Source organism: Bemisia tabaci, chromosome 9 (genome assembly GCF_918797505.1).
Source record: "Bemisia tabaci chromosome 9, PGI_BMITA_v3".
Lineage (NCBI taxonomy): Eukaryota > Metazoa > Arthropoda > Insecta > Hemiptera > Aleyrodidae > Bemisia > Bemisia tabaci.
Window position 1 is genome coordinate 4,307,704 of NC_092801.1, and position 13,255 is coordinate 4,320,958.

Below are 13,255 nucleotides of genomic sequence, written 5' to 3' on the forward strand. Positions count from 1 at the left end.
TTCAGCCTCTGAGCCCGGACAGCGGACGGTATGTCTATACAGCCCGTAAGTACGGGTTCCACGGCCGGAGTTTTTTTTCACATTGAAAAAAAATAAGATAGATTTTACCACACTCTGACACAGTGATACGAGTATTGTAATGTACTCTACGGTAGCATTTAGCATATCATGGTAAGTTTCACCGGAGTTCTGGCGAATACTACTATAATTCTAACAATTTTGCACTAAATACTATCACTGTGTCAAAAATGGATTGCATTTTGCAAAAAGGAACCACTAGCATTGCAATGATGCTAAGATTGTGCAACTTCATCTCTTGCAATAAAATTGCGGAAATCGTGAAAAACTATGAAATTTAGATGATAAATTTTGTCTTAAATTCACAGTTTTTAGCGAGTAAAATAGAAACTATTAATTAATGGATAATCGGGTTTTTCCTCAAAGACAAAAGAAGTTGCACAATCTTAGCAACATTGCAACGCTAGTGGTTCCTTTTTGCAAAATGCAATCCAAATCAAGTATACTTATAGTAGATGTAATTAGAGTAGTTATTACCATACTTTTTTTCTTCAGTGTAGTGGACGCACTTGCATTCCACGCTGCAAATTTGGCAGCTAGGGTGCGGCAGACGGATACCGGAAACACTTGAAGCGTCGTGAGGTCCATCAACGTCTTCACGACACCCATTCACAGTAACCAGGACGCTTTTGCTCGTGGCCCGTCATTTCCAGCTCGTTTTATTTTTCATTTTTTTCCCTCGCCTTGAACTGCATCGGGCCGGGCGAGTGCCGAATAGTGCAGCCGCGGGACAGGACAGGAGACAGGAGGGAGGTGCTATAAAAGCGGGGCTCGGCCGGGATCAGGGCTTCACAGTCATTAGTTCTTGTGGTCCACGTGCTCCGTTCCCGAAATCAGTTCGTCGACCTCCAACTCCACTGCACCTCCGTCAACATGAACAAAGTAGTTTTGGTGAGTTACGGGTGAACGCTTATTATTTCGTGGTGTTACGGGGTGAAGAGTTTTCCTGGATTGGGAAATTCTTAGACTTGAAAGGGATATTTCACTTTTAAACGTTTTTGGGGTGAAATTCTGTGCCGGAGTTTCCGTCGGTGGCGTTACATAGTGAAGAGTTTCAAAGTTCTTAAACTCTTGAGGGATATTTCGCTAATAAAAAATTTGAGGTGGAAATTTGTGCCGGACTGCCGGCGTCTTCATAGGTAGCGTTGCGCGGTGAAGAGTTATCCTGGATCGCAAAATTCTCAGACTTTTGAGGGATATTTCACTGATAAAAATTTTGGGGTGAAATTTTGTGCTGGCGACTCCATCGGTGGCGTTACAGGGTGCAGAAAAGTTTTCCAGGATTGCAAAATTCTCAGACTTTTGAGGGATATTTCACTGATAAAAATTTTGGGGTGAAATTTTGTGCTGGCGACTCCATCGGTGGCGTTACAGGGTGCAGAAAAGTTTTCCAGGATTACAAAATTCACAGACTTTTGAGGGATATTTCACTGATAAAAATTTTGGAGTGAAATTTTGTGCTGGCGACTCCATCGGTGGCGTTACAGGGTGAAGAAGAGTTTTCCTGGATTGAAAATTCTTAGACATTCGTAAGATATTTCACTATTAAAAATTTTGAGATGGAATTCTGTGCCGGAGTCTCTATTTGTGGCGTTACATGGTGAAGAATTTTCCTGGATTGGGAAATTCTTAGACTTGTAAGAGATATTTCACTTTTAAACATTTTGTGGTGAAATTCAGTGCCGGAGTCTCCGTCCATGGCTTATATGGTGAAAAGTTGTAAAATTTTACGACATCTGCATGAGGGTTATTTCACTATTAAAAATTGTGGGTGAAATTCAGGGGTGAAGAGTTCTCCTGGACTGCAAAATTCCCGGATTTGTGAGGGACAGTTTATTTTTAAAAATTTTGGGGTGAAACTCTGTGCCACAGTCTTCTTCGGTGGCGTTACATGGTGAAAAGTTCCAAATTCTGAGACTTTTGAGGGATATTTCACTGTCAAAAATGTTGGGGTGAAATTCTGTGTCGGAGTCTTCGTCGGTAGCGTTACATAGTGAAGAGTTTCATAATTTTTAGACTTTTGAGGGATGTTTCACTAATAAAACATTCGGGTGAAATTCTGTGTCAAAGTTAAAGTCTTCATTGGTGGCGTTACATGGCGGAGAGCTTTCCTGGATTGCAAAATTCCCAGAGTTTTGGGGGATATTTCACTGATTAAAAATTTGAGATGAAATTCTGTGCCGGAGTCTCTCTCGGTGGCGTTGCGGGGTGAGGAGTTTTCCTAGATCTCGAAATTCTCAGACTTGTGAGAGATATTTGGACAGAGCTCATCAGAAAGGAACCAACCCACATTCAGTTGAAACTGAGAAAAACAGGTTTGAAGTTTTATTCCGGCAAGAGGCTTAGTGTAAAAAGTAAACTTTAAACCTCCTTTTCACAATTTTTTTTGTTTTTAGACTTTCAGTTTTAGACAGGAGAAAATGTACAGCTAGTGAAACTATAAGACATTCTTAACTCAATTTTTTTCGAAAATGTGGGTTGGTTTTCTGATAGACATTTCACTGTTACAATTTCGAATTGAAATTATGTGCCGAAGTCTCCAAATGTGCCCAAAACCCCTGGTGATATGGATGTGGAACGGAATGAATTTTCCATTCGAAGTGACTTACACTATCAACTAAACGCGAAATCTATACTCTTTTAGCGGTGTGATATACGCTTTTATGATGCTAATTTAACTTAATGAGTATTGAAATCCGGGAATTGATTTGCTCTTTGCTCCGCAGTCTTCACTGAAAAAAATTTTCATGATATATTATTTTGACTTAAAGCGCCGTTTCTTGTCGACAAAATTTGGTTTTTCTGAGTTAAGGCAGATTTAACATAAAGTCAGTTTTTTTTTTAAATGAAGGAAACTTTGTTTCGTTATCGTTAAGTCTAAGTAAAAAAACGACAGCAAAGCAACGTTTCTTTAACTAAGAAAAAAAATGACTTTGATTAAACATTAGAATTTTGCGAGTCCTTCACTTATTCAGAAAATAACTGATAGTTATGTTAGGTTCCGTCCCTGAGGGATTCAAACTGGAGGGTGAAGCATTATCTGAAAAATGCTCGATATCCTTGACTTCTCAAAGATTCTAAACGAAACTCGTATATTTATACAGTTAAATTGTGTCGTGAAAAAAAAATTCGTGAAAAGTGATTTCTACGTCGACTACACTCCCTCTTTCAGCGACATTTTGTACGAGGAACATCTGAACTTCTTCAGCATTCTTCATGAGATGAAACGTTAAACAGGACATCACGTCCTCAACTGGAGTTAAAAACACGTAGGTGCAGTCGATCGCAGTCCTTAAAAATTTTCAACGGGACATGAAAATCCACGGCTCAGAAAATGAAATTCTTGATATTTCAAAGGTTTACTACGAAAAATTTCGGAATTTGTCCTCGACGCCACAAGGTTTTGGACAGCCTAGGAATGAACCGGTGGTCAGCCGCGATGGGAGCTTCACAATCATTAGCTCTATAATAGATGGTCCTAGCATTCGCGTTCCCCAAATCAGTTCATTGACCTGACCGCTCGTTCGCTGCACCTGCATTGATGTGACCAGAAGTGGTTTTGGTGAATTTCCGATGGCGATGCACTCGGGTCCATGCACGGAGAGCGGTACTGCGTCTGGAGTCTAGTCATGTTGAGAATGGATCTAGTGCTCCCAAGATTGTACACGGAGAAAAAAACTTCGTGCGTGGGACCCAAAGTTTAGGTCATACGGATCTCTGAAGTTTTCGGATTGAGCATCTGAATACTTTAGGTCCAGCTGCTGAGGTTTGGATCACACATCTGAAACTTTAGTTCTTACATCTGAAGTACTTCGGTTCTCACATCTGAAGTACTTCAGATGTAAGAACTGAAGTTGAAGATGTGTTATTCGAACCTCGACAGCTAGACGTAAAGTGTTCAGATGCTCAATCCGAAAACTTCAGAGATCCATATGATCTAAACTTCGGGTCCCTTGCACAAGGTTTTTTTCTCCGTGTATACATCCGTGTGAACGGGTCAGTGGCGCTAGTCACAGAATCGTGTTTTGATTGATTATTGTAGATTAACTAAAAATAATAAGATCTGTCCTAACTGCAACTTTCTACGTTCAATATTAACCGACATACTGGCCTTTGAAAACTCGGGTTTTTGACGTCATCCACCGCGGTATAGTGACACCCTTGGGTTCTTCCACCTAGCTTTCATAAGTCAGGGAAACACACATTTGAACTGGTTACTCAACTTGAAACTCGGATGAAAGCAAGGTGGAAGAAACCAAGGTTGTCACTTGTCACTACCGCGGTGGGTGACGTCATAAGCCGATTTTTTCTAAGCGCGATATCTCGGTTGATATTTATTAGCGTAGAAAATTGCTGTTTAGGCAGATCTGTACATTTTTAGCTGATCGACAAGAATTAAGCATCGAAATACGATTCTGAGACCCGCGCAACTGATTGAAGTAAAAAGGCACGGAAATCACGATGAATTAAAAAATTCGAAATCCACTCTTACGTGCGCAATTTGCGCGGTTCAGAATACGCTTCTTCAAATTTCCCGCGTCTGAGGGCGGTTTTCTAGTCACCGGAAATGAGAAAAAAGGAACTTCCGGCGGCCCCGGTTTCCGGTGAATGCTGGTAGTTGCCCATCCGTTGTTGTTGGTAATTTCCTCTGCTTACAAGCGATACGTGATACTTTGATAGTGGTATATACCTTGAAATGTTACAGTGTATTACATCGATCATTCGCGATATAATTTTTCATGATTTGGTCTATTTCACCTCCGTGATGATCCGATAGTTTAACTATGATTTGAAGCGCCTGAAAATGCTGATGATTAAAGGGACAAATCAATATAGGGTGTTCGATAATGTGCAGGGAATAGGCGTGAATGATTAGTTGGACGTATTTCTGTCAAACAGACCTATGTGCATTATGACGTGAGACCCCGTTATGCGTGTATTCTTATGGGTATTAGGGGTCATATCTATATGCACATAGTTCCGTTTGATAGAAATACGTCCAATTATCGATAATTCTCCTTTTAAAACTATGGTAAAAAATCGATTATTGAGGTGTTCGTAGCGAACACCCTGTTCATTAATCCTTTTCCATAGGTTGGAATGTTTGATCAATCAATATATCGCAAAGCAAACCTCGCCGCGGCACTGGTAATGTGTTCTTGTTTGAACCAAAAAACTCTTTCTAGGTTCTCAACGTGTAACTAATTTGAACTTATGGAAGTACAATTTTTAACTTTTTAAATATTTGAACTCACTGTAAATGAATCTCAAAACGAGTCTCTACACAGTTTTTCGTGGATAAATTGTTTCTTACAAAAGATGAAAAGCGAAATACTCAAAGGTGGAAAAACAGACATTACCACTTTTCGCACGATCCGATTATAGACATAATTTGGGTATTATTAAAGATTATGTAAAAATTCGACAATTAACGCTTCAATGCAGGCAACAATGCATTTGGTTCGACAAAAAGTTCGCCCCCGATTTATCACGAAATTAGTGGATCAGTATGGTGAAGATCACGAGTTCGAATCCCGCACTGATGACCTGTGTTGTGCCCGGCAACCTTAATCAGCATTGATATACTCTGCTCGGATTTGATAAACTTTGGTCGATCTTTTATCTAAAACTGACACTGTAAGTTTTGGAACACTATGCTGCTCTGTAATTTTTCAATGAGAATTGCTTGTGGTCGGGAAAATCAGTCGCTACTGTAATGTATATCGGTGGCCGTGCACGCAAAAAAGGCACCTCATACCGAAGGACTAAAAACTGAACTGGATTTCATTTTGCAATCGGGAACTACAATTTCTGGTTCAGTTTAAAAACGAACTGCGTGCGTAAAATACTATTATAATTTTAAGTAATGAGATATCAGCTTTAAGCTGAACTTTTTACGCGCAATGGCTAAAAAACTCCATCATTATCATAGTTTTGACGCAAACGTATCGAAAGTTCTTAAGGAAGCAGACAAATAAAAACTCACCCGCTCTCTTTATAATAAATTAAAATTATTGCCAAATTTGTAGAAAGCGCAATAGAGATGGCAGGTTTTGATCCCAGCCGCCTCAGTGCAAATGAGTTAACTGAAGTGATAAATTATTTCATTCAAATACTTGCATCTAACCCCGTGTATGTTTTTTCATGCTGATACCAAGTCACTTCTTTTCAATGTAATTACTACAACATGTGGACGTATTTATGCTAAAAGGAACTATGTCCCATGCAAACTATGCACATAGTTCCTTTTAGCATAAACACTTCCATTTGGACCGCGTTTTACAATGCGGAACTACTCTTTCTGGCTCAGTTCAAAAACAACGCACGCACCATTAGTTTCCCTACGCACATGGGTGTTTTTACAGACGAGACAGATATTTCATTTCCTAATTGCGTAATGAAGTCCAATTCTGCCATGCGGAGGAAAAACGCCGTATGATCCTTCAGGCGTTGCAAATTTTTTTTGGTAAATCACGTATTTTCGGGAAATTTTTTAAATATTTTCCCAAAAATTGTTCAGATCATTTTGTTCGCGATTTCACGTAAAGTACCCGAAAATTTCAAGAGAAAATATTCATATCGTTCCTCATAAATGAACATTGCATCGAAGGAAATTTGGCAATACCCGAATATTCATATGGTGTTTTTCCTTAGCGCAGCAGAATTGTTCTCACGACTTCTTAAGCCAAACGACACACGTAAGGAGGTTGAAAACCATCTGCATTTTCAATTTAGGTCCGGGAAGTTTTCTTGCAAAGTAATGCGGACTTCATTTCTGCGAAAAAGTTACTTCAAAATTCTCTATTGATTTTCATGCAGCAAAGGTGACCCCAAGTCCAAACGATGTAATTTAAGAGAGAAAAAATGGGGAAAAAGAGCCCAGCTATAATTCCAAAAATTTCAACTGCGCATTTTCAACAGGGTACTATGGAAATAGGTTTAAACACTCAGAACGCAGAAACATTGAGAGGGTCATCAAACCCTCCAGTTTTTACTAACACTCACACGAGTCATACATAATGACAAATTAATTCTTTTCACAGACTTCTATCGTGTTAAAAACATACGCTTTCATCCGCTTCGTTCGAACGTTTTAGAAAACTCTCAGCACAAAAATGTGACAGACTCGCGGTATGCCTAGTCGTGATTTGCGGTGAATCGATTCTTGCGTCATTGAAACCTGTAGAAAAGGATTGATTATAAGGGTGTTCGTGCCGAACAGCTTAATAATCGATTCTTCACCATAGATTCAAATAGGAAAATATCGATAGTCGATGGTTGACGGATTAACGGCTGGTACGATGTATTTACTCTTTTGACCATCCGATATCCACACTCGTATGCCTATAGACAGGAATTCCCTAAGTTGACAAAGCTCTCGAAAAACCTAAGATTTGTCTTGTCTCCGCACGATCGGTCTACTTGAAGCATGAAGCATGCGTTGCCAGTTCAAAACTCAGCACTGACGTCGGGGGAATAATGGATTAGGAGACAAGGTTTGAATTTGAGCATTGCAACATGTTTCCTCGTCAAAATGTCAAGTAAAACACGATTCGTACGACAGAAGTTACCGAAATTAACTCCGGACAAAGATAATATATACTGGGAAAAAAACACATTGGATCTAGAGTCTAGACTCTTGAAAACATGGACAAGAAAAAAATACTCTTGATTCAATCGGATTTTTGCTAGAATCAAAACGAAATCCGCTTCAATTAAGAGGCTTGGTTCTGGTAAACTAGATTCTGATTGAATCAAGAGGACTTTTTCCTGTCAATGTTTTTAAGAGTCCGGACTCTAGATCCAATGTGTTTTTTTTTTCCAGTGTAGTTTTGATGTACACAAATTCAAACTTCCCACTCATGGAAAACACAATGATCTATTTGCGTTTAATAGCACACTAAACGTTACCTTATGTTCGGGGGTATTTGAAGTGTAAGAAATAAGAGAAAAAATAGTTCTAACAGCTCAAAATTACCTCTTACTCATTTACCCCCAAAATATGGCTTGGCTCCTTTCAGTTTAATACGGTTCAAGAAAATTAACAATTTTTTTCATATAAAAAACCGACCACTTTTAGATTTTGTCTGCTTTTTCAAGAAACATCTACAGAATTCCGAGAGATTTTAGATACCTGACAAATATCATGATATCATTTATCATGGACTGTGTTTAAAGTTTTGAGTTCAAAATGCCGATGAATATGATTTCCATATGTAATCTTAATTGTGTACATACGGTAGCGACACTTTTTTCGTCTGAACATAATCGGACTCCTTGTCCTGGTTCCGACAATCGAATCCACTGAAGGAAGGGCATTGACCGCTCATGATTTGAAGCTCAAGACACGGTCATACCCTCTTCGATTGGGGTAGGATAGCAGGTGCCGTTCTCGACTGTTTTCCAACCGTGGAAAAAGGGTCATAACACCTTCCAAACTAGGCGCACAATAGAATGATTAATAATCGTGTTTCACGCTGCATTTCAGAGATGCACTGGTCGCAGCTATTCTTCACCTACACAAGCATCTAGTACCTTTCCGAGCAAAGATAGGGAACATATGTTTATACAGCGTTCTTCCTTAGCAAGGCAGAATTAATGTTTCAATTGAAGCTACCCGCAATGCACTGATTGCGAGAAAAAGCTATAGCTTATGAACCAATTACTGGTTCATACGGAACACCACTTACGGTAGTAAAGGCAACATATAACAATCGCACATATACCTTAGTATGGTAAGAGATACCTTAGTATGTTTCTCAGACCGAGAATTATTAGTTCATTTACGACTATTAGTGATGTTCCATATGAATCACTAATTGCTTTAAAAAGCCATAGATTTTTCTCCGTGTGGATCAGTTGCGCTGGTCAAAAAATCGTGTTATGATGCTAGATTCTTGCTGATCAGCTTAAAATAATAATTAATGTCTAAACAACGGCTTCCTGCGTTTAATTTCAACCGAAATGTCGAACCTTGAAAAACTTAGATCATAACGTTAATCAGCGCGGTAGTGCACACCAGGGTTTCACCGGTGCAACACAGTGATTCTAGCCTGCGTTTAAAAACAACGTATGTTCCATTCGTTTCCGTATGCACATAAGTGTTTTTCCATAGGAGCCTGAATTTATAGTTCTAAATTGCAACATGCAGTCCAATTGATGAAAGCAAGGTGGAAGAAACAATGGTATGCACTACCACGGTGGATGACGTCATTAACTGATATTCTTAAAGCGCTTTATCTCGGTTGATGTTGAACGTTAAAAGTAGCTATTTGGACGGATGGTATTATTAGCTAATCTACAAGAATCAAACATCAAAATACGATTCTGTGACCAGCGCGACTGACACATAGGGAGTAGTGTCAATACGAACATTAACACTGTTTTAATAGAGAGGAACGCCGTATGAAAATTCGAGGATTGCGAAAACCCCCGGATAAAACTTGTAATTTTGACGAAATTTAGGTGCACTGAGAAAAAATTATGGTTATAATTACCATATTAGTGGGGTGTTCAATATGCACTTTTAATTAGAAGTTGCCATAACCAATAATAGAGATATTTTTACCATTAAATGGTGATTTTACCACCGCACACTTGTAAAATTACGATTGCTCCAGTAAAAATATCACTATAATTGAGGAGCTCTCCGGAAAAAGGGCACATAGCAAAAAATAGCGTTCGAGAAAAGTGCGTTTTAAGATTCCATCATTAATTTCTGGCCACTGATGGTACATTGCATCGCAGCTTAGACTCCCGATTTCGAACGAGAGTCACTGTCAGTGGCCATAGGGTAATGATCAAAACTTTAAATGCATTTCTCTCGAACGCAATTTTTTGCTATGTGCCCTTCTTCCGGAAAGCTCCTCAATTGGTTATGGCCACTACTGATAAAGAGTGCATATTGAACACCACTAATATGGTAATATTATAACCATAGTTTTTTCTCAGAGTATGTTTTTCGATTAAATTATCAGATAGTTCAGATTACACTGGAAAAAAAAATAAAAAACACATTGGATCTAGAGTCCAGACTCTTGAAAACATTGACAAGAAAAAATACTCTTGATTCAATCGGCTTTTTGCTTGAATCAAGACGAAATCCGCTTAAATCATGAGGCTTGGTTCTTGATTTAAGCTAGATTCTGATGGAATCATTAGTACTTTTTCTTGTCAATGTTTTTAAGAGTCTGCACTCTAGATCCAATGTGTTTTTTCTTCCAGTGTAACGTGCTAAAAAAATAAGTAGTAATTCCTAACGTGAACATTACCGTTTCAGGTGCTCCTGCTGGCCTGCTGGATGGCGGTCTCCGAGGGGTTCATCAAAATCGGGAAGCAGTTCCCGCACCACCACGGCGGCTACCACGGCGGCTACCAACCGGGACACTACGGCGGCTACGGGCACTACCCCGGCGGCGGCTACGGCGGCCCAGCAGCCTTCGGGCGGCCGCCCTACGGGGGCTACGGCGGGGCCAACTACCCCTACTACCCCAGCCAGCAAGCGGCCATCCACGGTGGACACGGCTTCGGAGCTTACGGAACGGGTTACGGAAGATAAGCGGAGCCTACGGAACCGCTACCGGAAGATGAACGGAAAGTGAGCGCTGGAAAAAAATACACATTGGATCCAAGGTAGATTTACACAGGTCATGGACAAGTTGAAAATTCCCATGAGCCTCAGTACGTGTCACATGACTACGTGACGTAGGTAAAGGGGCGTTTTTAATTAAATTATAATCAAATTAACATTCAAACGTTTGTGCGTTTAAACGTTAACATTAATATCGCATTATCAAAATTGTGCAAAAAATCCACAAATTTTGACAAACGATAAACCGAACATAATAGATCAAATAATCAAAACATACAAATGGCGGAAGTTAAGGGCCTCTGGAGAGCCAATCAGAGGCCAGTTGTTAGTCTGTCCATACCTGTGTAAATCACCTTGCATTGGATCTAGAGTCCAGACTCTGAAAAACATCGACGAGAAAAAATACTCTTGATTCAATCAGATTTAAGCTTAAATCAAGAACCAAGCCTCTAAATTTGAGCGGATTTCCTTTTGATTTAAACTTAAATCTGATTGAATCAAGAGTCCTTTTTCTTGTCAATGTTTTCAAGAGTCTGGACTTAAGATTCAATGTGTTTTTTTTCCAGTGAGACATACGGATTTTGAAAGCTCTCTCGTGCGGACATTATTCCAACATTCTACCCCTGCTGAAACGGGGTTATCAATAACGCACCACGTTCGATGAACGGATGCATTTAAATCAAAAGAGCCGTTGTGACATGAGCCCTGTTATGCGTGTATTCTTACGAGTCTCAGAGCTCGTGTCACAATGGATACAGTTCCTTTTGATTTAAATACGTCCAAACATACATGTATTTGGCAAAAATGAACGTGGAGGCATTGTGTTCGTTATTGCAAAAATTAGCCCAGTTTCAGATATACATAGATGGAATTCCATAATGGACCACTAGACAAGGTACGAATTTCAGCATTTTGATATATGTTTCTTCAACAAAATTTCACGTAAAACACGATACGCACAATGAATTTTACCGAAATTAACTCCTTACGAAGATATTTAATGATTCCTGATACGTGAATTCAAACCACTCGCTCATGAAAACTCAATGCTCTACGTGATTCACATCGCGCGCTGAACGTTATCATGACAGTCTCTGCGATATAAAAATCTGGCAACCTCCACCTTGACGCTTTGGCTCAGCTATAGCAAATTACTTATAGTTTGAAAAACACATGGTGGGAAATGAACATGGCTCGATTGAGAAGCTTGCTGAAACCGTTGTAGTGCGCGATTTGACTCACGTAGAGCTTTGAGTTTCTTGTGAGCGAGCGGTTCAAATTCCTCGTAACCAATGTGAAATGAAAATGTTAATATCTCCGTTAGGAGTTGGTTTCAGTTATTTTCGTTGCGCAAATCTTGTTTTACGGGAAATTTTGATTAAGAAACATGTATCAGAATGCTTAAATTCGTACCTTGTCTAGTGGTCCATTTATATTTTGAATTTAACACTGATCAAAATTCTTTAACAATTCTGTCATTTGAAGTTCTTCCTCTCAATCTAAAATGTTAAAAATATGAACGTCTAAGTGTAAGTAACACAATTTTATTTATTTCTGTAAATAAAATGTAAATATTCGTAGTAACGCTATGGCTCAGTTTTATTTAGTCTTTAATTTTCGTTTTTGTTTTCATCCCGTTGCCAATCAACAGCTCATAGCAATGCAGTAATATCTTAAAACTCATGGTTTTGATCTAAAATCGGACACGTACAATGACTTTTTCCAAGGTATTTTTATTTATTCCCTCATGAAACTTTACATATTGGTATGCAACAAAAGGAATGAAGAGGTTGATCATGAGGGAAATTTGATTTCGAGAAACTAGAAATTTTATAGTATGCTGGACGGATCTACAAAGACACCGATGAGAAAAAATATGAGTACAAAGAATCAAACTTAGCTCATTCGTTTCAATGATAGGAGTGAAAATTATTGGCAACAGTAACGACTGGCATTGCACGGAGCATTTAGACGTAAAGAATTCCTTGTCTATATTACCAAAAACCTATCAAAAAGAGAGAAACTTCTAAGAAATCATTCGATGTCATTACACTAAATTTGAATTTATTCTTATCGTTCTTGTTTACTGAGTGAACTGCGCGTGAATCACCGAAGTCATACCGCGGAAAAAAAGAAAAAAAAAACCAGGAAAATTATTTTGTAACACAACAAACATGTAGCGTAAAAAGTTGATACTCTTGTCTGTGTTGATGATCTTTATAACTGCAAACACAGCTTTTGTGCCGTGCTAAATAACGCCGATGTCAATTTTAGCGGATAAAATTCATCGCTCAAGGAGCTTTAGAAGTGAAGCATATTAGGACTACATTTTACAATACAAAACTGGAATTTATGGCTCATCCGAAAGAAACTTAAGTGCAGATGGAAACTAAGGGCACATACGTTTTTGCTAAACCGAGCTAGAAATTGTAATTTCAAAATAAAGTCCATTACTTAACCGAAATCAGCCTTATTACAGTTGGTGTGATATTGCAATTAGGAACTAGAAAATCTAGCTAAGTTGAGAAAAAACTTGTGTAACCTTAGTTCCTGTGTGCACATAAGTGTTTCTACGCATAAGTCAGA

General features: G+C 38.9%; 1 protein-coding gene across 1 annotated transcript; it reads left to right on the forward strand.

Annotated features, from left to right (window-relative positions):
* Positions 1–715: 715 nt before the first annotated feature.
* LOC109040400 (uncharacterized) lies at positions 716–10,891 on the forward strand. The gene is made up of 2 exons (XM_019056370.2): positions 716–969; positions 10,358–10,891. Exons 1-2 carry the CDS (start codon positions 952–954, stop codon positions 10,634–10,636), a joined length of 297 nt encoding a protein of 98 aa, XP_018911915.1. The 5' UTR covers positions 716–951; the 3' UTR covers positions 10,637–10,891.
* Positions 10,892–13,255: the final 2,364 nt, after the last annotated feature.